Genomic DNA, 23920 nt, shown 5'->3' with positions numbered 1-23920 from the left:
GCTCAAGTGCAGTTTAATGGACTTATAGTATGTGCTAGCTTTTTTTTTTTTGCGCAAAAAGAGACTTCTATTAAGTAAGAAAGAAACTCGCTAGAGCAAGCTTTGAGCAGAAATACATCATGCTAAGCATGTAATAAAAACACCTCAGAAAAATGAGGTAGAAAGAAACCAAGGCTGAGGCTGAAAATGCCAACTCAACCCTGTAGAAGTCTCATCAAGGAAGGGAGAGTCTCTCCAATCCCTGAGAAAAGTAACTCTCCTGGAGGAGGTTGCTCGAGAGGATCCCTGCATGGTCGCCCATATGGCCATCAGAGTGTGTGCCGTATCTGTCCAAGTACTGGCCAAGATCTGAGAAAGGTGAACCGGAGAACCCTCTATAGCCTCAGTGCATCTGGCTCTCCAAATGTGTGTGTTAGCATTTACACAATTCACTGCTATAAAATCTAATGGGGGAAACAGTTTTCTGTGGCTGAGGAATACCATCGTGTGCATAACAGCCTATGTTTAACATCAAACACTGCTCTCAGAAATCCGGGTGAAGTTGATTTTCTTATTCCTTTGGAACAGTGGGAAGTCAGAATTTTGCTTATCTGTATATCCGACTCTGTTAGGTTTGGTTGATGTTATCAACCAATAGTTGGCGATTTGTTGCTGCCTTTTATGTAAGCTCGTTTATACGTTGCAAAATTTATGTGGGTGTTGTAGAGATTAGAGAAGCTGATGTCCCCCCCCCCCCTTCTTTTTGCAGAGGGTATATGCAATGGGTGATGTATATCCAAAGGCAGTACAGCTCCCCAAGGGGGATTACACGCTTCGGCTGCATTTGAGGTGGAAAGTTTGACTTTTTCTGTTCAATATAACGAGTGGAGTTTGTGAACAACACTTTCTAATATTGGTTTATTACAATCTAACCCTCAGGCCAGGTTATGTTCTAGTAAGGTGGGAAAGAGTTGATATTTGGAATGCTAAGCATGGTTTGGTTTATATCTGATGCTAGTACTATAAGTCCTGTGTGGAGCTAGCATGGAAAGGCTTCCCTTCCTTTTTTTCTTTTTCTTAGGCTTTTTTCAGGAAGTTGTAACTCTTCTGTTGCACATGTGTTGAGTCTCTACACAGTTTCTATGTCTACGGGAATGCAGGAAGACTGATCCACTATAGTGTTAGTCTGTTTGTCTTGGATACCTTGTCTCAAAATTGATAATGTTTTTGCTCTTCCTGTAAGAATTGAAGCTCTTCATGTTATCCCAGTGCTATTAATATAGCTATTCAGCATAGAAGCTGAGATTGGGGTTGGTTATAGCACTGAGGTTATTCTTATCATGACTAAACACTCGTGTAGATCCTTTCGGTACTGTTGGAATGCTATTTGAAATTTGCTGGTCTCTTTTTGGAAATGCAGGCATGACAACATGCAGTATCTGGAGAAGTTAAAGAAGGCAGTTATTTTCATTGACAAAAGCTTAGAAGACAAGGTTAACACCTTTCTTGAGCTTTGAATTTATATGGGTAGAGTCTAGTAAAAATTTGATTTAAGAAGTAAATTGAACAAAAGGTCTAAACCAGTGGCGCATTGATTCAGATGCCAGTTCCTGGGATTCAGAGAAAAATTTTTCATCTTTTAACTTTACATCCCTCCCTCTTTATTGAGAGTAAGAAGTAGATATAGAAGCATTGTTTTTAGTGTTACGGATTTCTTTTTTCAACAAGCAAGGGTGTGCATGGCCAAAAAGCAGTATTTGAAGCAATGGTATTGCTCGTGTTCTACAAATCCTTAGTTTTGGTGTTAATGTGGATGGGGCTGACCTCAAATAATATTACAACCTGTTTTTTGTTGAAGCTACCAAGCAAGATCAAAGTTGTATTGTGGACGTCTGTATTCTTCTTTGGTTGTGCTTGTATTTACCATACTACTTATTTCTGGGTTTTTAAAAAAAAATCTTTCCATATGTTTAAATCAATTTTTAAACTGGATGCATATCAAGACTTGCCAATGACTCGATGTTTTCTTCTCCTTTGTACAGAATCAAATTCGTTTGGCTTTCTATTCATGCATAGATGGTGGGATCACAGGAGGCTCTAGCTTCAAATCATCAACTTTGCTGAATGGGTAGGTTTCTTTGTTGTCGTTGTTGTTTTGTGTGTGTGTGTGTGTGTGTGTGTGTGTGTGTGTGTGTGTGTGAGTGTGTCGTGTGTGTGTGTGTGTGTGAGTGTGTGTGTGTGAGTGGAGAGACGAAGGCGACGAGTCGAGGAGGAGACACGAGTCGAGGGTCTCCGCTCACCCTCCCCAAGTCTCCGTACAGGCCTGCGTCACGCCTCCGCTCATCCCTGCGCTCTTCCGTTCGTTCATGCGCTCTGCCCGTACAACTGTACGGACGCCGTACCTTTGTACGGACGCCGTACAGCCAGGCCTCTCTTTCTCTGCGTTGTTCCGTCGCGTCTGCTTGCCCTACGCCATCTTCCCCGTTGCACAGTCGTACCATTCGTCCTTTTCCGTACATATAGTCTTGCCTTCTGCGTCAGCCGCCCTTTCCACTTCTGAAATCCGTACAGCCTTTACGCTCCCTGCCTCCTCCTTCATTCCGTACAGCTCGTACTTCTAGCCTGTTCTTCGTCCGTACAGCTCTTCTTTGTCTCCGCCCCTCCTTCAATCCTACCCTGTTTCTCTTCATGGAAGATCAGTTCAAAAGCTACTCTCGCAAGGAGTCGACCCGGGACTCCAAAAGACAACAGGTTGATTTCTCTACTACAGATTCTGTCGACGCTCACTATGTTTTTGACATGCTTAAAGATGAATTTCAGTACAGCCGGAAGGAGTGGGCCAAACCTCCCCCGGCCATCAAATACAAGTTGAAGCTTCCATCATTGGTTGCTCCTCTTCGAAAATTCTCTCAGCAAGCAGTTATCAGCTTCTTCCCAGGAAAGTTACCTTCAGCAAATGATGTGGCTCAGTGGGTTCAGGCATTGTTGGGAGGCTGCTTTGTTGAAGGGGTATATTTTGCTTCTAGGGGTTTTTATGAGGTGCACTTTTCGGATGCCTCATATCGCCAGCAGATTTTGGAGATGTCGCCCCTATTCTATGGCAGACAAATGGTGCATGTCATGCCATGGTCGCCAAACAAAGATTACCACAGCCTCATTCGACATCACTGCCCCGTATGGGTTGAGGTAGTGGATTTTCCAGACTATATGAGGGCTGAGTTACCAAGTTTGGCAGCCACTTTGGGGCAAGTTGTATGCCCACCCCGCCCTTCGGGTAATCGCAATCGCTTTTGTATTATTTGGGATACAGATCACCCAACCCCTCCTTCCATTGCGGTAGAAGTGGAGGATGTTCCCCTTGGTGAAAAATATTTTGACTTGAAATGGGGAGTTTTTGCAGGTGCTTGTTTCACATGCCATAAGTTTGGCCACTTAGCCTCACAGTGTCCTGCAGTTCTGCATCAGCTCCCACCCACAGCTATTGCTCCAGAAAATACTCCCCCTCCAACTTATGCTCGGGGGTCTAAGGCAATGCCTACCAAACTGGGTGATGTGGCTCTCAAATCTGTCCCTTCCAAAGAAAATGTGCTTCAAGTTTCAGCTAAGCAAAAGGATAAGGGTAAGGGCAAAATTTCAGAATCTCATGTCTCTCCCCAGGGTGCCTGGCAGCAACCCAAAAAGGTATTTGCTCTCAAACCACGTCCACTACAATCTCGCCATTGGGATGCTTCAATTTCTACCCCTGGTCAGACCTCTTCCCCTGCTGTCAGCCTTGCTTCTCAACTGTGGGTTGATGTGCTAAAAAGAGGCATCCCTGTATGTGATAATGATGAGGATCATAGAGCTAATGATCCAGGAGCTCAGGTGGATGTTGATGTCATGGCTGAGGCCTGACAGTTTATACTCTATTCTGCCTTTTGGTTTGACTGTACATATCTTTTATGTCTACTTCAATTACTTGCATTACATACAATGTTCAGGGTCTTTGCAATGTCAATAAGTGGAGACTTTTCTGGCATTATGTACATAGAATGCATCCCGATGTGATCTCTTTACAAGAACACAACCAACACTTCTTGGCTGGCCAGCAAGGCCACTATGCTGGTTATGATATCTTTTATGCTGGTACAATGCACTTTTCGGGGGTTTGCATGCTGGTAAAACATGATATACAGCCCACGGTGGCCTACAACGATCCTCAGGGTCGATGGATGGTGATCAGGTGCACCTGGTAGGTTACTCTCTATGAAATAGCATCTGTTTATGCCTCACAAACTTTTGCGACTAGAGCTCAAATGTGGGCCTCCCTCAAACAATATCCATGGCTTTCCAATGCTTTTTTGTGTGGAGACTTTAACAATTCGCCTGCCTCCCAAGACAATACTACTCATCGCTCTCACATGATCCCCACTGAGTTTCGACATTGGGAAGATATGCTCTTATCTCTGCATGCAGAAGATCTATGGCTCTCAACAAGGGACACAGATATGGGTTATACATATCATCACAATGCCTTTACTCATTACTGGGCTCGACTTGACAGATGGTATTTGCTGCATGCTCAGCAGTATGCTGATTTTACATGTACATTGCGGATTGATCACTCCCTTCTGCTATCTGATCATTTTTCAGTATGCTTGACATTATCAATAGCACGCCTGACAGATGATATGCCGTTTTTTGGTCATTGCCTGCTCCATGTTAATAGTGCCTATTTGCTTCATCAACAATTTCAGAACATGGTGAGAGTGGCTGTCCGTCCCCTCCTCTTACATGCTCAGGAGGATATGGATTTTGCTTGGATCAGTCTTGCTCATCGCTTACAGGCTGTTATTCAAGACTATGGACGGAGTTACATGGGAAACCTTAGGCTTAAGATAAAATGGGCTCAATCTCACAAGCAGCAAATGGATGCAATCAGTTCTCATAGGCAGCTTACTTCTTCTGAACAGGATTCTTGTGCTTATGCGGTTCATATCATCCACCAAAATGATCTTCGCAAATTAAAGAAGTGGCAAATCCGAGCTCGTATGAAACCCCTTTTGGATAAGGGCTGCTCCTCCAAAGCCTTTTTTAAAAGTCTCCATGCGGATAGGCGAAAGGAGGATATTTGCAGGATCAAGAAAGATGATGGCACCTGGACCACTTCCAAATCAGACTTGGAATTGCAATGTTCTAGTCATTTCCAGCATCTCCTTTCTTTTCAGCCTGATCATTTGACGCAAGTAAATGCAGCCAGGTCTCAATTCCTTATGCATGTTCAGCCCATATTATCTCGGGAACAGGCCCATGCATTGGAGCAGCCTTTTATGCTTAGTGAACTGGAAGATGCTTTGAGTCATCTACGCAAAAGCAGCTCCCCTGGTTGGGATGGACTGACTGTTGAATTCTTCCGTGCATTTTGGGGTGATCTCAAGAACACTCTCCTTCTAATGATCAATCATGCTTGGGCAGAACAATCTCTTCCTCCATCCTGGAAACATGGCCTAGTAAAATTGATTCCCAAAAAAAGGTCGTGTGAGACGATGGCTAATTGGCGGCCTATATCTCTCATGCCTGTCATTTACAAACTCATTGCTAAAATGATTGTCCTCAGGGTTCGCTTCCTCTTGCAAGCAGGACTTCATCCTAGGCAGTATGGGTTTGTCCCCAGAAGGCAGATCACTGACAATATCTCCAATGCCTTGCTTGCGATTGAGTATGCCAAATATTCTAAACAAGATGTTCTCATTCTGCAAGTAGACATTGCGAAAGCTTTTGATACTGTCCATTGGGATTTCATCTCTCAAACTATGCAAAATTTGGGATTTGGCCCTCGGCTCGTCCACATCATTTACTGGCTTTATTCTCACGCCACGGCACAGTGCTTGCTTGGTGGTGGGTTGTCAAGAACCTGGACTATGACTCGCTCAGTGAGACAGGGTTGCCCTCTTAGTTCCTTGCTGTATGCCATTGCTACCCATGCGTTACTCTTGCATATGGACTATCTGGCAGATACAGGACAGCTTCATGGCTTGCAAATTCCAGGGGCACAGTCATTTCTTGCACAGGCCTATGCTGATGATTCATACTTCATGCCAAGGAATTCTCAAAGTGATCTTTCTCGCTTTGCATACACTGAATGACTTTGGCATAGCTGCTGGACTGCATATCAATTTTCAGAAATCAAAACTTCTAGCTTTGAAAGAAGCTGATTGGCATGCACTTTTTTGGCCAGGCCACATTATCTCTTCCCTTACTATTGTCAGACATCTAGGATACCCCATTGGCTGGAATATTACTCCGCAACAACAGCTCAAATGGGTGCTTCAAAAGATCAACAAGAAGCTGGAATACTGGCATTTGTCCACTTGGCCTCTACATGTTCGACTCCGGATAGTACAGTCCATCATTATGGCATATGTGCATTTTTATTTGCCTCTTCTTCCTTGGTCTTTCAAGCATTTGGCTTCCTATATGTCCCAAGCTATGGAGATATTTTGGAAAAGCAAATCTCATAAAAAAGCTTTGCGACTACTACCTATGTAGTCTATTTGTTCACCCAAGACTCATGGGGGGCTGAATATTCTCAATCTCCAGGTTCATATGTTGGCAAGAAAGAGCACTATGATTGCTGATTTTTTTCAGCAAAAACAACCATGGGCTATTATGTTAGCAGCTATGTGTGGAAACATGGCCTCCCATGCATATGGGCATTGGATTACAGATCACTGGGAAGCAGTTTTGTCTTCCTTTCAGGGGAAAATTCCTGGTTGCCCTGTTTCTACTGCTTTTATTCATGATTGGAAGAGAATTCTTTCATATGCAAAATGGACAGGTGCTTCCTCTCATCATGGTAATTCTTTTCGATTGGAAAGCATCCATTGGAGCAAGGTGTTTGCATCGCCTCTCGCTTTACAGGCACCTATTAAAGCATACAATCTTATGAAATTGGGCATAAGATTTGTTGGTGATGTTGTGGATCAACAAGGCTATATACTTTCATTTCCACAAGCTTGCAGGACATTCTCCTTGGGTCTGCATCATAGATCCATTTGGAGATACGTTGCAGCCATTTGTTCCGGTTCCTCCACTGTTTGCACAGGACAGATTAATGGACTGGAATTTGACTTCCATACCTCCTGCTACCCATACGCTCTCAATACACAATCTGACCTCCTCGAAGGTTTACAGATTTCTTCTTCCACAGCCATGGATTGACAAGCATGCCAACACTCTTTGGAATTTGGATAGGCCTTTATCTTGGTGGCAATCCCGACTCATGAAAATCTGGAAAGCCAAATTGCCATTGAAACAGAGGCTTTTCTTTTGGAGATGTATAGTGGGAGCCTTTTCCATTGGGGTGAAATTGTCAGCACGCCGCATTGCTTCTCCTTTCTGCCCCCGTTGCTTTCATCCCTACGAGACAGTTCCTCACCTATTATGGTTTTGCCCGCACTCTCGCACATTGATCACTCATGTCTCTCATTTACTGCGGCTTCGGTTCCCTTCTATCAGATTTGGGAAACTTTTCTGGATGTTTGGATGCCTCTCATCTCAGATGTCTCCATTACTCCTTTTCTTTCACCGGACTCGCTTTTGGGTATTATGGACCATTTGGACACAGAGACTGCATTCTAGGATGGGTCAACAGTTTCCTCAGGCATATATTTTCTTCAGAATGTCCCTCAAGCAATCCTTACATGACAGTCTTGCTGCAAGGGATTTGGATGCTACTAGCCTTGAAGTGCTCTCTACTTGTTTTTGAGTTCTTCTATTGGGCTCTCTTTCGGAGTTCATTGCTAGTGTGTGGGAGACTTCCCATATTGTAAATTTATGAGGATATAAATACACTGGATTTTACCAAAAAAAAAGTGTGTGTGAGTGTGTGATTGAGGCACATCCTGGTTTGGGATTGTGACTCTGTAATATATAAAATAACTCTTTTCACCCAAAAAAAAAGTGTGTGTGTGTGTGTGATTGAGGCACTCTGGACTATATGGAAGGACATGAACCATGCAGTCTTTCGAGAGTCTCCTTCTATGTTCTGGTTTTTTTTTTCTGGATGTCGCTCAGGCAATCCTTTTATGATTGCCTATCTGTTCATCAGTTAGATTATATTGCCTACTTGTCCTACAATGAAATTTTCTGATCTTGTAATTTCTGTTCGCCACTTTGGAGACAACGTTTTTGTAATACAAAGACACATAGATTTCGCTTTTTAAAAAAAAGGTGCGCGCGTGTGTGTTGCAAATGACCCAATGCGTGTGTGCCGGGGTCGTCCTTGTCTGTTCTTCAGATAGATATACATTGTTTACTTGTCTTACAATGAAATTTTCTTTAAACTGTGATTGCTAGTCTCCACTTTGGGGACCGCTTCTTGTAATATAAACACACATGGATTTCACCCCCCCAAAAAAGTGCATGCACGCAGGCATGTGTGTAAAAGACATTGCATGCGTGCAGTTTTGGATAAGTTTTTAAACCGGACTATGATTACTTCTTTAGTTGGCATCACGACTAGGCTCTATGGTATTTATATCATGCCTAGAACTCTCACCTATATGGGCATTCCTATGTGGATGTTTATTGTTTTTTGTGATCATCCCTGCATCAGTCCCTTCAGGATGCGCATGCCAAGGGAAATCTTCCTCAGGCTGAGTTAGAAGTGTTCTTTCACTGTTTTTAGTTCTTGAGTAGAAGTTGCTCCTCCTTGGAGTAGCTTTGAATGCACATTTTCCCTTAATGAAATACTCCCTTTTACTTTAAAAAAAATGTGTGTGAATCTCTGGCTGATTGGAGGCCTGTCACTTTGATGCCTGTTTTTAATAAGATCGTCACCAAAATGGTGGTTGATCGTATCAAAGAATATTTGCATGATGGCCTTCATCCGGCTCAGTATGGTTTTATTCCTCGTAGGCATATAACTGACAATATCGCAAATGCCTATATTGGGATTGAGTATGCCAAGTATACTGAACAGGATGTTCTCTTGTTGTAAGTAAATATTGCAAAGGCTTTTGACACCATCCAATGGGATTTTATAGTTCAGACCATGCAAGTTTTGGGCTTTGGTCAGAAATTGCAGCATATCATCTTTTGGCTCTACAGTGATAGCAAAGCTGCATGCATCTTGTCGGGGGATACTTCCAAAGCTTGGACACTGCGTTGTTGAGTTTGCCAGGGCTGTCCTCCTAGTGCTATTCTATATGCTATAGCAACGCATCCTATGCTTCAATATATCGACCATTTAGTGGTGACTGACATGTTATTTGGCTTGCATATTCCTGCTGGAAGTCGCTCTCTAGTTGCTGAGGCCTATGCAGATGATTCCTTTTTGGTGCCACAGAATACTGAAAGGGACCTTTCTTTGCCTATGCAGGCTCTTTCACTGTATGGCCTGGCTGTTGGCCTTCATATCAATTTTCAGAAATCTCACTTGTTGCCTTTGCATCCTAAAGATTGACACAGTCTGGTATGGCCGGGGGAAATTGTCCCACCCAATCAGCTGGTACGTCATGTTGGTTATACTTTGGGTTGGTCAATTACCCGTCGTCAATAGATTCACAGGGTTCTTGTCAAATTAAAGAAAAAGCTGGAATATTGGAAGTTAGCGACTTGGCCTTTGCATGTTTGTTGTATCTTTTTTGGTGGCCTATATTCAATTTTATCTGCCATTTATCTTTTTTATGAAAGGAGATCTTACATCCTTTTAAGTCCACCATCACGGAAAATTTCTGGCGTTCAAAGCATGGCAGGAAAAGCTTGCGCTTGCTTCCAGTACAATAGTTATGTTCATCAAAATTGCATGGGGGGTTAAATATTCGCAACATTCATGTGCACATTCTGGCTCATAAAGGGAAAATGATGCTACAGTTTCTACATGGTGATCACCCTTGGGTTGCTATGATGCGCTACTTTTTCAACGTACTACTATTGCTTTTGGCTATTGGCAACTCACTCGGTGAGATTTTGAGTTGGGCAGTTTTGAAGGCAAGGTCAAAGGTTGTCCCATTGTTACTTAAATGTTTTTGGATTGGAAACATATTCTCTCGCATTTGGCTTGGCATGGTCGGGACTCCTTGTATGGTAACTCTTAGAGAGCCGAGAGCATCCATTGGTCACGGGTTTTTTCTCCACCGTTGGCTTTACAAGAGCCCGACGCTCATATTTTCTTAATTCAAAAGGGATCTCCTCTGTGGAAGATGTCATTCATGATGATGGCACCCTTTTATCCCTCCCTTTGGCTACTGGAAAATATGGAAAATATGGTTTAGGGATATATTATCGTGATGTATGGCAGGTCATTACTCGGATGCTTCAGCCATTTCAGCCAGTACCGCCTTTAGAACTTCAAGACATGCTTCAGGATTGGACTCTTCTTCCAGTACACTCGTCCATTCGTTCTTTGAAGCTGCCTCATATTACAGTATCATCTTTATATAAAGTTATGCCGTCTCCAAGACGGGGCTAATCAGATTTGGTGTTTGCATTGTCCAATCAAATGGTGGAGGAAAAGATTGAAACAGATTTGGCACTCCAAGGTCCCTCTACGACAATAGGTCTTTCTATGGCGTGTTTTGTTGGGGGTTGCTTCATCGGGCCAGCTTTTATCATGCATACGTATTGCTCCAGCTATTTGTCGTAGGTGTTTGGCTCCAAGGGAATGTGTATCTCCTATTTTTTGGCACTACCTCAAGACACAAAGCTTTTTGGGCATCTGTCGGCAGAGATTTCCTCGGGCTTCTTTTGGAAAGCTTTTCTGGTGGCTATTTGGGATCTATTCTTGTCAACGGCCAGATTTTGAGTTGTTCTTTACTTGGGTTCACTACTAGGCACTCTGGACTCTCTGGAAAGATAGAAATCATAGAGTCTTTGGTGATCTTGTTTTTTCTACTTTTGTTTTCTTTCATCGTTCTTTGCAGCAATCACTCTTTGATTGTCTGCTAACTCATTGCATAGATCATAATATATTGTCTTGCACGGAGATTTTCTCTTGATGTAATCTTTCAGCTTCCCAGTTCTGGAATAGCTATCTTGCAATAGAAAGCATTCAAAGTTTTTACCCCAAAAAAAAAAAGTGTGTGTGTGTGTGTGTTTTTGTGCACACACGTAAAACACAGTCTCATAGATTGATACATGCATGTCTTGCCCGACACAATAAATAAACTATGGGCATGTGGAAGCCTTGAATGGGGAAGCCCTTCCTTTCAATATGTATCATTTGGAAATGTCTAGTTACTCATAATGTCTTCTTTTGGTACCAAGCAAGGGAAAAACAAACAATTTAGCATTGCCTCTCATTGATTGGCTAGTTGTATGGCCAATACACATTAAGCTCGCATGAAGCCCCCTTTCTCCCTATTTTCTGCTGGATGGACAAAAGTAGTGGAGCCTAGTCTGCCTTCACAGCCACCCTCATCCACATTTAAAGCAAGTGAACAACACCATCAGAAGGTCAAAGGCATTCATTCAAAATCCTTGTCTCTGCACACCTCTACATTCAGCTCATACTCTGTCAAAACCCAGCAGCCTATTCTTGGAACATTGGAAACAGCAAACCACTTTAAAAGAGCTTGCCAAACAGTCTTGGAAAATCCAAATTCAAGTGAACATGCATATGGCATCTTCCACAAGTCTATAGATAGCAAAAGTCACCAAACCGCTTTTCTATATAGCCTCAAAAACAGTCAGTGGACCACTCAAACAACCAAGTACAATTCACCATCCTGTAGTAGATTATATGCAGCTGTACAGTTCCTCAACCATCAGTTAACTTCACTTCTTCATGCAGTTCTTCACCTGAGAACACACAAGTATACCAGCAAGCAGGTCGAATGGATTGAAAGCACCCTGGACGCATAAAACACCCTTGCATCTCAGCAAGGAGAGCCTTTATGAAGTCGCCCAGCCTGTAGGAGACTGCTCCAGGCTTCTTGCAGCAACATATATTGTAGAACAGCCCTGTGAGCTCACCAACAGTTCGACCAGCTCTTGCTCTCCATACAACAACTCCATCGCCCTTCTCCTTCATGCAATCATATTTCTCTCTCCTGCTCATAGAGCACCCTCCTTGCCACAGCTCATATCGCCAACAGTCCTTCCTATGTGGTAGCCATGCTGAGCTCACGAACTCCGTTGCCCAAGATCCTCTCCTTCAACCGCGCTATCAACAAACAGCCAAGACTCTACAGGACCTCAGTAAGTGCCACCTGCACCACTGAGCTCATCAGCACCCAGCACCTATGGTCCATTTGTGCCAAGCATGCAGATGGAGTCACATACGTATGCCTATCACTTGATGGGCGCTCTTCCTTCCGCTTATGCACAGCCTCTTTTCATCTATGAACCTCTCTTGCATCTGGTCATCCAGCCTTCTCTTCCAAGAACCCTCCAAGTGCAGTGTAGATCCCTCGAGCAAGCTCACGGATTCCGTCTCTGTCTCACGATTCCCTTTAAGGTAGCATTCCCCGAGTAGAGATGCCACAGCCAAGAGTCTAGCAATCTTCTAGCCCGCACAGTTGTCCAGCCACACTCTTTCATGAAGCTCCCTCCAAAACGACAGCCCACCAGAGAGCAGCGCCAGTAAAGGAAAGCCCACCACCACAACTACTGCAAGCTCATACGCCACTACTCTCCCCGTCGCCTACAAGCCCCAAGCCCACACAGTAGCGTCGCCCATTGTCTCTCTCATCACGGAGCACCCTTCTCCCAGCTCATGCACGCAACCCGTCCTTCCAACCGGATCACAGAACCGGATCACAGCTCGCCATCACTGTTGTTATCTCCATCGCCATCTCCTCCAAGTCTAGCCACGGTATCCTTCTCCCCGCGCAATCATGGACCTCTAGCAGCACCTAACGACGAAGTGACGATCTCTTGCAGTCAGATACTAGTGAGGCGCTTCCACAGTCTCTCTGTTGCTCATAGAGCTCACCTCTTCACACCTGACGACCCTTTTCAGCAGCTCTCGGTTGCGCCTCTCCAACCAAGCTTCTCTCCCCCTCTTCTGAGAGATCCTCCTAGTAGTTACGTGTGTCCCTTTCCTTTCCTTTAGAAATTCTCCCTTTCTCTACACGTGATCGATCGCCATCGAGAAGCTCTCCATTCCTTGCTACGTAGCCACCTTTGCATGAGCAGGATGCCTTCCCAATCAGTCCAGCCACCTCAGCCTAATTTGCTACCTCATCAGTGACATTTTACCACTCTCAAGACATTTCCCCCAAATCACACACCCAAGCATTAATTGCCCCAAAATCCTGACCTTTATGTGCACCCTTACCATGCAAGCATTTGATGCTTATTAACCCACAGACTATTATACATAATGAACCAATCCCGACACGTGGAGGACTCTCACAATTGATAACCATTGAGGACATCATGACAATAGAACATACGACAGAGAAAAAAATACAAATGACAAATATCATGCCCAACCCAAAAACGTAACACTGTAAATACATTGGAGTCTGGGCACCCAACACTGCATCTCATGATATCCCAAAAGTCCCCGTAGAAGTATCTACCATCTCAAGAAGATATCTACATTAAATATAGAGTCTTTTATGAGAGTGTCCATAACTCAAAGCCACCACCCATTAGCTATGTAAATAGCTATGCACGTATCAGCATGCAACAAGTGAAAAATATATTTACAAATTTATCCACACACCGCTTAGCCGCATATAGCTTGCTCTCTGCTTCTCCCTTCTCTTCCTTTTTCGTTACCCGTATATCTTGTACAACAATGTGTGTGTGCGTTTATGTGTGGAGTATTAAAGAGAGAGAGAGAGAGAGAGAGAGAGAGAGAGAGAGAGATGCTATGATATGATATGATAGTATTTCTACTGCTCGAGAGTGTGTGTGTGTGTGTGTGTGTGTGTGTGTGTACGTGCATGTGTTCAGTCTAGCGTTTCTAGCATAGGTTTTTCAAGTCCCATACAGTCCCCGTTTTTGTTTTTCTTACCTCCATACAACCCTTGTGCATTCGTCGTATTTCACTGTACCGCCTTGTACGGTTTGTACTGGTTGTGTACGGCTCTGTATAGCCCCTGTCGGACCTTCTTCTTCGTTTATTGTGCATATATCCGTATGCCTGTTAATTACCCGTATGTCTGTCCGCACTTTTGTTAGTTTTTCATACGCCTGTCATATCTCGGTACACCCGCAGAGTCCATATTGTTGTCAGATTCCCCGTACTACCTGTCAGACCTCCGTACTGCTTGTTTCATTCTGTACACGGGTTTTCATACATTGTTAGACTTTGTGTGTAGGAAGCCATTCTGCTATCAAATTTCACTTGTCAAACCTCTGTAATGGGTGTCAGATTCCGTACACAGGATTTCGTACAGCTTCTGCTGTATAGCCTCGCAAGAGTTATGCCCTTTCTCTGCTATGCAGATTTCCTGACCGTCATTTGGAGTTTCATTGGCTGTTGGATTGACAACTGTGCAACAAGCAAATATCGACAGTCCTTGAATTGCGTGCACTGAGTGCAGAGAACCAAAAAATTCTCATCAATGAAAAGGTTTTCACAGCTCATCATCGCTGATTATGCCTATGAGAGAACTTTTCACAAAGATCGCTTGGAACAACATAAGAGACAGAAGTAGTCTGAGGGTGAGGATGACCCTGTTCATGACTCCTTCAAAGCCCAATTGGTTTATGATGGTATGCATGGGGCTTTGAAGATACGTGCAAAGCACGGAAGGACTCAACCCCTACTGGGGGCCTCATGGTTGATGTGGATGATATAATGAATCCTGTCTAGGACACTTGGAGGATCTTTTGTCTGAAAGGTACATTATGCAGTAAGGGTTTTTTTAAAAGGTAATTATGACAGATGAGAAACATAAGTAGATGCTTTTGGAGCCCTCTCTCCTTTTTTTAGGCAACAAATGGTGCATGTCCTTCCATGGTCGCCAACCAAGAACTATCAAGCACTTGTTCATCATAGATGTCCAGCTTGGGTGGAGGTGGTGGACTTTCCATAGTGCTTGGCTTCTTTCACAAAAGACTTTACATGAAGCTTGGCAGACTCCACGCAAAACTGTCACAGCTAGACGACCATTACATTGAAAACCCTCTCTCAACCTATCTTCATGATAGGGTTTCTCCAAAGAAACCTCATTGAAGTAAGCCATCAAGGTAGTTTCGTCAGCAAAATCCATTAGAAGTAGGTCTTCCAAGGTAGTTTCGCTGGGGAAACTACCTTAGACAACACTTTTAAAAGTTACATAACTTTCACATCCAATGTCCAAATATAGTCATTCATCTACTCAAATTGATCGGAAAACCCCATTTGAGCACATTTATGGGGTTATATTTTGGAAAATCTTGCATATTTAGTATTAAATATTACATGTGTTTTATGAGTGTGATATATAAGCCCAAGTTAATACTTATTTATAGTAAATCAAACTTCTTTAGAAACATATCCATAAATATCTTGTTATTTATGCTATAAAATACTAGAAAGCTCTTGTCATATTGATATAAATGTGTTTAATAAGTAATTATATATGTATATTATTATTACATTGAGAGTGATTATGAGGAACGTTTCCTAAATGAATTATTTTTCAACTCTTTTTCAAGGTAATACTAGGGTTACAAAGGGATGTCTATGAATAAGAAAATTTATGTTATGTAAAAATGAATGAGTGACTTGTCTGTATATTTTTATGATAAAGGGATCTAGTTTTAGTAAATATAAAAGTGAAAACCATGTTTCCTAAAGAAATACAAAATTTTAAATCTCTTGAAAAACACGCTTAGATAAACCTGCTCATAGGTTTTGGCTTGTAAAATTGAGGCATCCACTTCGGGGACGACCTCAGGGCAGAGGTTCTGACCTTGAGATGGATTTGCAGACTTGAGTCAGTTTGATTATCATTGTACATAATCTGTAAATATGCTATCACAAATAAAGTGATTGATGCTTATGTACAAGGTTTGTGTGATGCTCGCAAATGAAAAATAGTATGGGGTATCTCAGTCATTTACAACTTGACATAGTTGCCTCACAGAAGCATAATCAGCACATCTATGCAGGACAACATGCTTTTTCGAGAGTGGTCTTTTTAATCAAGCATGATTTTCAGCCTGCTTTTGCATTCAACGATGCACAGGGAAGATGGATGGTTATGCAGTGTCTTATACAGGGACAAATACTTGAATTTGCCTCGGTGTATGCTCCACTGTAGAGGTATGGTTTGGGATGATGTGCAGCAATATCCCTGGCGGCAACATGCCTTTCTTTGTGGTGACTTTAATAATGCTCCTCAGCAAGGATATAAAAAATCAGGTCGCTCACATATGCTGGCTTTGGAGAGGCTAATTTGGTCTCAATTAATGCTGCAATTCAGTTTGGTTGAGGATCTTCTTTGATGAAATTCCAGTTGATCGCACAGGAGATTCCTCATTGTGAATAACAGCTACCTTGCACATGATTGTTATAAGGAAATGGTTTTGAATGCCTGTCAGTGTCAGTCACAGCAGAGCCATATTGATATGGATTATGCATGGGATGCATTTGTCTTTTGCATGCAATCAGTGATTCGTGATTATGACAAAGAATACATGAAGGCATTGAGACAGACTATTGCTAGAGCCAAAGACACTTGTCAATCTTTGTCTGAGTTAAGTCAGTTTGGGCCTTTGTCTTTTGATGAAAATGCAGTTTTATGTCAGGCCAGATATTGTTTTCAATTGCATTGTGGGATATCCTCAAGTCAACTTTGTTGCGCATGATAAATTATGCATGGGTAAAGCAGTACATGCTAGACTCATTTAAAAATGGGCTGGTCAAGCTTCTTCCTAAGAAGTAGATCTGTGAGTCTCTGGCTGATTGTAGGCTTGTTACCCTTATGCTTGTCATTTATAAGATCATCACTAAAATGGCGGTGAATTGGATTGAAGGGTATTTGCACGATGGTCTTCATCGTTCACAATATGGTTTTGTTCCTCGTAGGCACATCACTAATAACATTGCAAATGTTGGAATCAAATATGCAGGATGTTTTACTGCTACAAGTTGATATTGCTAAAGCATTTGACACAGCTCAGTGGGATTTTATTTCGCAAACTATGATTGCATTGGGTTTTGGGCCAAAATTGCAGCACATTAACATCACTAATAACATTGCAAATGCTTATGTTGGAATCAAATATGCAGGATGTTTTACTGCTACAAGTTGATATTGCTAAAGCATTTGACACAGCTCAGTGGGATTTTATTTCGCAAACTATGATTGCATTGGGTATTGGGCCAAAATTGCAGCACATTATTTGCTAGGAACCTTCAATGCTAGGATAACAAATAGACAAGTCTCCTCTTACGATTTCATGGCTTTACTTGATATCCTAGGCATTTGAAAGTCTAATGTTTTCTAGACTTGCTTTGAAGGAACCAAAATTGCATATGGACAATTGCTTTTATAGATTGTGGGAGCAAGGCATGGAGGGGTCTAGGAGGATGGTAGACAACGAAAAGGTGGGAGTGCTTCTACAAGGCATGGCCTACAGCCATATTCTACATTTTCATGGATTACGTATAGCCCTCCATCTTTGGCGCCTGATTCTGCGATGGCCTAGGCAGTGAGTTGGGATTTGCCTGCATAGCAGCCAGCACCTATACCGCATGAGCTACTTGGGAGCAAGGTTCAGAGGGGTCTAGGAACACAGTAGACCGCTGAAAGCATGATATTATCTATACCCTACGAGCTACTTGGGAGCAAGTAGGAAGATAGTAGACCACTGAAAAGTGGGAGCGCTTCAGAATCTCATAGCTACCAGGGAACAGCGTCCCGACATCCAGAATGCCGTTCTGGGAACGGAATGGGCCCGGAATGTCCCCAAATTTTGTTGTCCCCTTTTCTACTCTTTGAAAGTTTCAAATGGGTGTTTTAGAGCTTACATAGAAAGTTTAAAGCTGTAAAATGTTAGTTTTTTTCATTCTCTAGCATAGTTTTATGTCATATGATGAACTGTCGTGTATGACGTGGCGTTCCAGTTCTCGTTCCCCCATTCCCCCTTCCTGGAACATTCCCGTTCCGATACCCAAATTTCAGGAATGTTCCTGTTCCCTGGTAACTATGACGCTTCAGCAAGGCATGGCATGCAGGCACCTTCTAGATCGTGGAATCTATTGGCTGTATAGCCCTCCACCCTGATTATTGGTGCTATTTCCGTGATATCCTAGGTAGTGAGTTGGGTCTGGAGTTGGCACCTTCTTCTGATTAGTGCCTCACAGATAGCTTATTTGTATTGTTTTTCCGCTAATAGAGGGTTCTTTCTCTAGGAGAAAGGAAAAAACAGAATCTTGACCATGACAGTTTCATCACAAATATACATGGATTATGCGCCTTTGGCTACTGACCGTAAAGCACACGGCAGTTGCCTCCTTGAAATTCAACTTGCATAGCCTATCATTTTTCTTGCACTAGGTAGGAACTTTCTAGTTAACAAGCTATGTGACTCTATGGGTTCAACCCCTCAAGCTATCCTTTCTAGAGTTTTTTGGGTGACATGAAGCATATGTGGCTTAGTGTGGGGATTGCAGGACGTTCCACATGTGGCATACTGCTTGGTCTCATAAAAGTTTCACTGCTACAAGTGGGGAGTAGGGTTTGTAAAGATCTTTTGGGGTTTTAATTTCCAGAGAAAATTGAATGCTCTTGATTTTTAGATATCTTGAAAGAAAAGCATCATTTTTTGCAAGACTGAACTTTTTTGTCTTTTGGTTTTCTGTTTGCAGAGAATCTGAGACTTTTTACATTGCATCGCCAACAGAGGACAAGTTTCCAAAGGTACTTGGCTGGTCTAGGAATTGTCCTCAGCTAAATTGGACATTGAAGATGAAGTTGATTGAATCTTAAATATGTTGTTATCTGAGATGATGAGCATATTCTGATTCACAATTTCTAAGATTCCTCCAGGAAGCTTGAGCCCTGCATTTAATCTACCATCAAGGTATACAGGTTTGTGCAGAATATTGACGTTCTACAGTCTTAGCAGTCACTCAGAAGACAATTGGACTATTTCCAAAAAAAAAAAAATCAAGTGAAATTGGAGAGAATTGGTGGGATGCAATAATATCAGATGAAGTTGGAGAGAGGTTGTGGGTGCATTAGATATATGTAAAACTGTAGTCCTTAAAACGTGGTGCTGCAGTCTCAAATGCCAATCAGGGTGACTGACTCTTGAGATATTTTTGAAGCTAGATTTGCATATATTGCTTTTGTCATATGAGTGAGCTTGAACTTATCTTAATTCACTTAAAGGATGCTGCCTATTCTGCAAGAATGATTTGCAACCACTGATGATCTCCACCTTGATCATTGGGCTGTCTTGTTGGGGAGCTGAGAATCCCTATTTTGCATAAGGGGAAAAGCACACAAACTTTGGACACATTTTCAACCTTCATCTTAATTATCTAGGAGGACTACTAGCTAAATGCTGAGTGCTGCTATCATGCTTTTGGAAGGTTTCATTTTATAGAACACACAGAATGTCTAAGGCCCCAAGGTTACAGGGCATGCCAGTTTGCTTAGTGCTTTCCTGGAAGAAAGCTTGGCGACTCGTTGCCTCTCATGCAAGTCCTGCCAAAAGCGGTGCCTTTCATAGCTTGATGGACAACAATCAGTTCGGAAAATGAAATTTTTATCCTGGGAGTATGCTGTGCAAACTTCTATTTTACTATGAAACCATTGCAAAGTATGCCATCTTCTCTTGAAAACATAATCGAGATGAAACTGCCGTACATACATGTGCTCTTCTATGATGTGCTCAAAAGATACTCTATGATATCTTTTTTCGTTTAAAAAAAAAGACAAACGGTAGTATATGATTTCTATCGAACACAAAGCACATGTGACGTGTGGGCACAAGTTACAACTCAGTCTCCTAGCTTAGAACTGCAATCCAAATTTCCCCACTATGTCTAGGGATTTGTATGACATTTATAAATTTCCTTTAGTTACTCTCCCTTGGCGTTCCACATAATCTCAGGGTTTCCAGCGGGGATTTGGGATGCGTGGAGTAAATAACATACGCGGATCCGGATTGTACAGATGCCTTTATTAATAGCGAGTGAGACGTGTCATTGGCTGTCAGATACCTCATTATAACTGGGCCTCAAACACTCAGCTCTTGCCTGAGTCGCATCCTTTCTCCATCCAGGTGTTCCACATTTATATCCGACTGTCTTAAGTCGTCATTCTTGCCTAGTCCCTTTGGGTTTCCAATAATCTATAAGTATGCTCTGGGTACCCAGCTAACAAGCAACACAACATTTTCCAACGGTTTGCCATGCCATATTTTCTCTTGGCTTTTAAAAGAAAAGAAATTAATAGTAATTGGTTTCAATAACTACTTTAGGGAGTTGCCTCATGTCATTAGTTATTGCAACTTTGCTGCTTGGAGATCATCTTAGGTCAATAAAAGTGCCTTTAGACCTAATCCAAGGTACGATGTATGCCTCGATATCCGGTACTTGGAATATCATGACATTCATATAATATATGGTGCCGAGTGCCCTCTGATTTAGGCACACAAACCTTACTGAAGTCAAGAAATAATCCATTCTGAATGGAATATTGCTGCACCATCTTGCTCTAAGCGCCATTAATTTGCGTTTCCGGCTGTCCCAAATCCCTGAGTGTCTTTCTTTTGTAAAGCAATAGCATTCGCATTCAGGATTCTGCCTAGGGCATCCACTTTTTTTTAAGAAGTCTTTGTTTAGTAACGAATCACAAAGTCAAACTCTTACATAGTTTAACCCACTGGGCCTTTCGACCTTGAAGATCGAGGTGTTCACAAATATATTTCAGCAAAAGTCCATTTATGCAAAATAAATTTACTCATGTAGGTAATTTCTCTAAAGTCTCAGTGCATGAACCATGGTGGTAAGCTTTTCTCCTGTGTGTGATACCTAGTCTGCGTATCTGAAACCTTCTTGATTTCAGTGCCATGGTTGTATGATCCTTGAATAAGATTACCCGTTAGCAAATCCACTCGCATTTGCTTCAATGTCTCTAAACTCTCAGTGGATGAACCACGGCCGTAAGTTTTTCTCTTGTGTATGATACCTAGTCTGCGTATCTGAAAGCTTCTTGATTTCAATGCCATGGTTGTATGATCTTTGAATTAGATTACCCGTTAGAAAAGTCACTCGGATTTGCTTCCAGCACATGGTTTTTTCAGATCCACCAGTGCCAACATGGGCACAATAATAACTAAATACTTTAGTGTTTCACACATTCTCTGTTTTGGATTGGTGGACTTGGCATCCCAGCCCTTTCTTGCTGTTTATACCCTTTTGAAGAAGTTTCAACTTAGGAGCAATCTTAGCATAATCTCTGATGAACTCTGAAAGATGCCAGTGAATTCCCAAAACTGCTTAGTCTGGAAATTACCTTTGGAAGAGATATGATGTGTCCTTGGTATAAAGTAATTGTGGATTTGTTAGGAAATGAAGTCAATTTGAGTGACTTTTAGTGTGTTCTAGAGTAGTACTATACTACTTTATATCCTAGAGTGCCATGTGTCACTATGGGACTTATCCCATATATATTTGACACTTAGAGTGTGTGTGCCTATCCTATAAAGGCATTGTACTTTCATTGTCATTTTCATCAAGCCTCATGCCTTTCTTGATCATGTAAGTACTTTGCTTAGTTGTATATTTCTTTCTCGCATTATTTCATTTCCATTATGCTTTCCTAGTCTTGCTTTTCCTTTTCATTCCATTCCATGTCTTGCATTTTCATATGGTATCAGAGCTAGACTATCTTCCAAGAGGTTGAGGTAAGAGATTGAGGACATTGAAGCCTCTCTCCCTCATTCCCCTTGGAGGAATGGCTTCTCCAATTCCATCTAGAGCTCTCTTCTCCATGCCATGATCTGCCACCTCCTTTCTCCTTTCTTCAGCTACATCTTTTTGTGACCTGCGGATGATGTGACGCTTCTATCCGGATCGAGAAGCAAAATGACAGCTTTGTGTCTTCAGCAAAGTTATAGATAACCTTGAGTACTACAAATTTCGTTTTTACATCATTGCAATCTGAGTTTTCTGTGAAAAGTTACAGCCCTTGCAAGAAGTGACGAAATTTGTTTATGCGTGTGAATTTTGTTCTGGAGCTCAATGATTTAACAGCCCAAGCATGATGTAGCCAGCTCAACGTGGAGTTGTCCATCCTCTTCATTGTTGACCTTTGCTCCAGCCGGCCATTTGCTCCTTCTGCCTGATTTTCTCTTGGAGCTACTGTCCGCAAGTTGGTACCCGTATTCTGCCCGCCATTTCTTCCTCTCCTACATCTCCATTGTGCCCGCCATTTTTTTTTCCTTTTGCCCGCTATTTCTCCCATTTCTTCCTCAGCCCTCTATTTCTCTCTCAACTCGCTTGTGCCCTTTATTCTATCCATCACTCCTCTCTCTCCTAGCTGCCAGCTTTATGGGTTCGCTTTCCATCAACTCTCTCCTTGTGGACAAATTCAAGGGAGACGGATTTCCCACATGGCAAACAAAAGTGCATATCCTTCTCATGAAGGAGAATGTTTGGGATGCCATTGAAGATGATGAAGCACTTGAGGCATGAACGGAGCTTCAAGCACGAAAGATTTGGAATCAACACAATTCGAGGGCCATCGCAATCATCGGGCTTTGCCTAGATGATTCATTGATTCATCACATCAATGCAAAGGAGATTTGGGCACGCCTTGAGAATATATTTGGTAACAAGATAACCAACTCCAAGGTATTTTTGAACATGCAATTGTATAAGCTGAAAATGGAAGAGTCTGATACTTTGAGTGCGCATATAGCAAAACTTCAATCTTTAGTTCAACAACTCTCCAATTTGAAGTGTTGCCCGGATGACAAGGACAAAATGGTTGTCCTGATGACAAGTATGGAAGGGATTTCTCACTTTGAGAATGCCCTTGAAGTACTTCGCATCGCATCGACTACATTCGAAGATATGGTGTCTCTTTTGCTTGAAAAGGATCGCCGCAACAAAGAATCTTCATCCTATTCAGCGGATACTACGCAGGCACTTGCCTCCACCAGCAAATGGAGACCTAGGCCATCGACTCCACCAGCATGAGGAAAGACATTCAAGCCATTCAAGTGCACTTACTGTAACAAGCTCAGTCATACGGAGGACAGGTGTTACCAGAAGCTTGCTCAATAACAATCGAAGGATCATGCTAGTTAGGTGGCATCTGTCACTAGTGATGATGCAGACGAAGATGACCCGCCGACACAAGATCATGCTCTTGCAGTCTGTCTCTTGCATCTAGAGGATGATGGAGATCATGATTTTGCTTTCTAAAGCATAATATATTTGACTACTCTGCCCTGGGGGTGTTCCAAAAAATGAATGCAATAAATCATGTGTATTAAGTCAATAAAGGTCCTCTGCCTTGGATAGTCCTTTTAATGCAAAACGATGTGGGAGCAACGGGCCTGCACCACGTTTTGTGATCATCATAAACCACATGTGCGTTCTCTGGAAGAAAAAATGATGATTTAAATAACCTGCAACCTACAAAGGCAACCATAGGAGCTTGTTATTTGCTATGCCTGATCGGGAGGCTTGACAAGCACACAACTGAGAAAACTGATGTTTGGAGCTGTCTGACTGTGGGGTCGACAGGCACATAGCTTTGTAAATATATTGTCTGTGATTGTTCTATGTTTGCAGTATGCCCAATCAGGTGCATGCACAGAGAGATATCTTTGTAAACTGCTTTTGCTGCTGACAGTTGACAATTGCATACCGAGAGAGCTTCTAAAGTAATTGACCTGCTATGTGCCAGCCAGAAAAATGGGTGGGGAGCCCCCAACTCTGGATACAGTGCATAAAAGGGGATCACAACTACTAGAGGGAAAACAGAAAAAGAGAACAATAGAAAATAGAGAAATAAAGATTTGTTGATCCATCTCCATTTGATTTGCA

General features: G+C 42.3%; 1 protein-coding gene across 2 annotated transcripts in view; it reads left to right on the top strand.

The window, feature by feature from the left end:
* TPP2 (tripeptidyl peptidase ii) overlaps positions 1-23920 on the top strand; it is a 203805-nt gene that overhangs the window by 138881 nt on the left and 41004 nt on the right. For both annotated transcript variants that reach the window (XM_087378744.1, XM_087378745.1), the window contains exons 23-26: positions 749-828; positions 1400-1472; positions 2022-2107; positions 18719-18770. In XM_087378744.1, coding sequence (XP_087234870.1) covers positions 749-828; positions 1400-1472; positions 2022-2107; positions 18719-18770 — 291 coding nt within the window. The remainder of the gene's footprint in view (positions 1-748; positions 829-1399; positions 1473-2021; positions 2108-18718; positions 18771-23920) is intronic.

Source organism: Dipteris shenzhenensis, chromosome 9 (assembly GCF_047967505.1).
Source record: "Dipteris shenzhenensis isolate YYH24624 ecotype China chromosome 9, Dip_SZ_1.0, whole genome shotgun sequence".
NCBI lineage: Eukaryota > Viridiplantae > Streptophyta > Polypodiopsida > Gleicheniales > Dipteridaceae > Dipteris > Dipteris shenzhenensis.
This window is presented reverse-complemented; position numbering and strand designations above follow the sequence as displayed.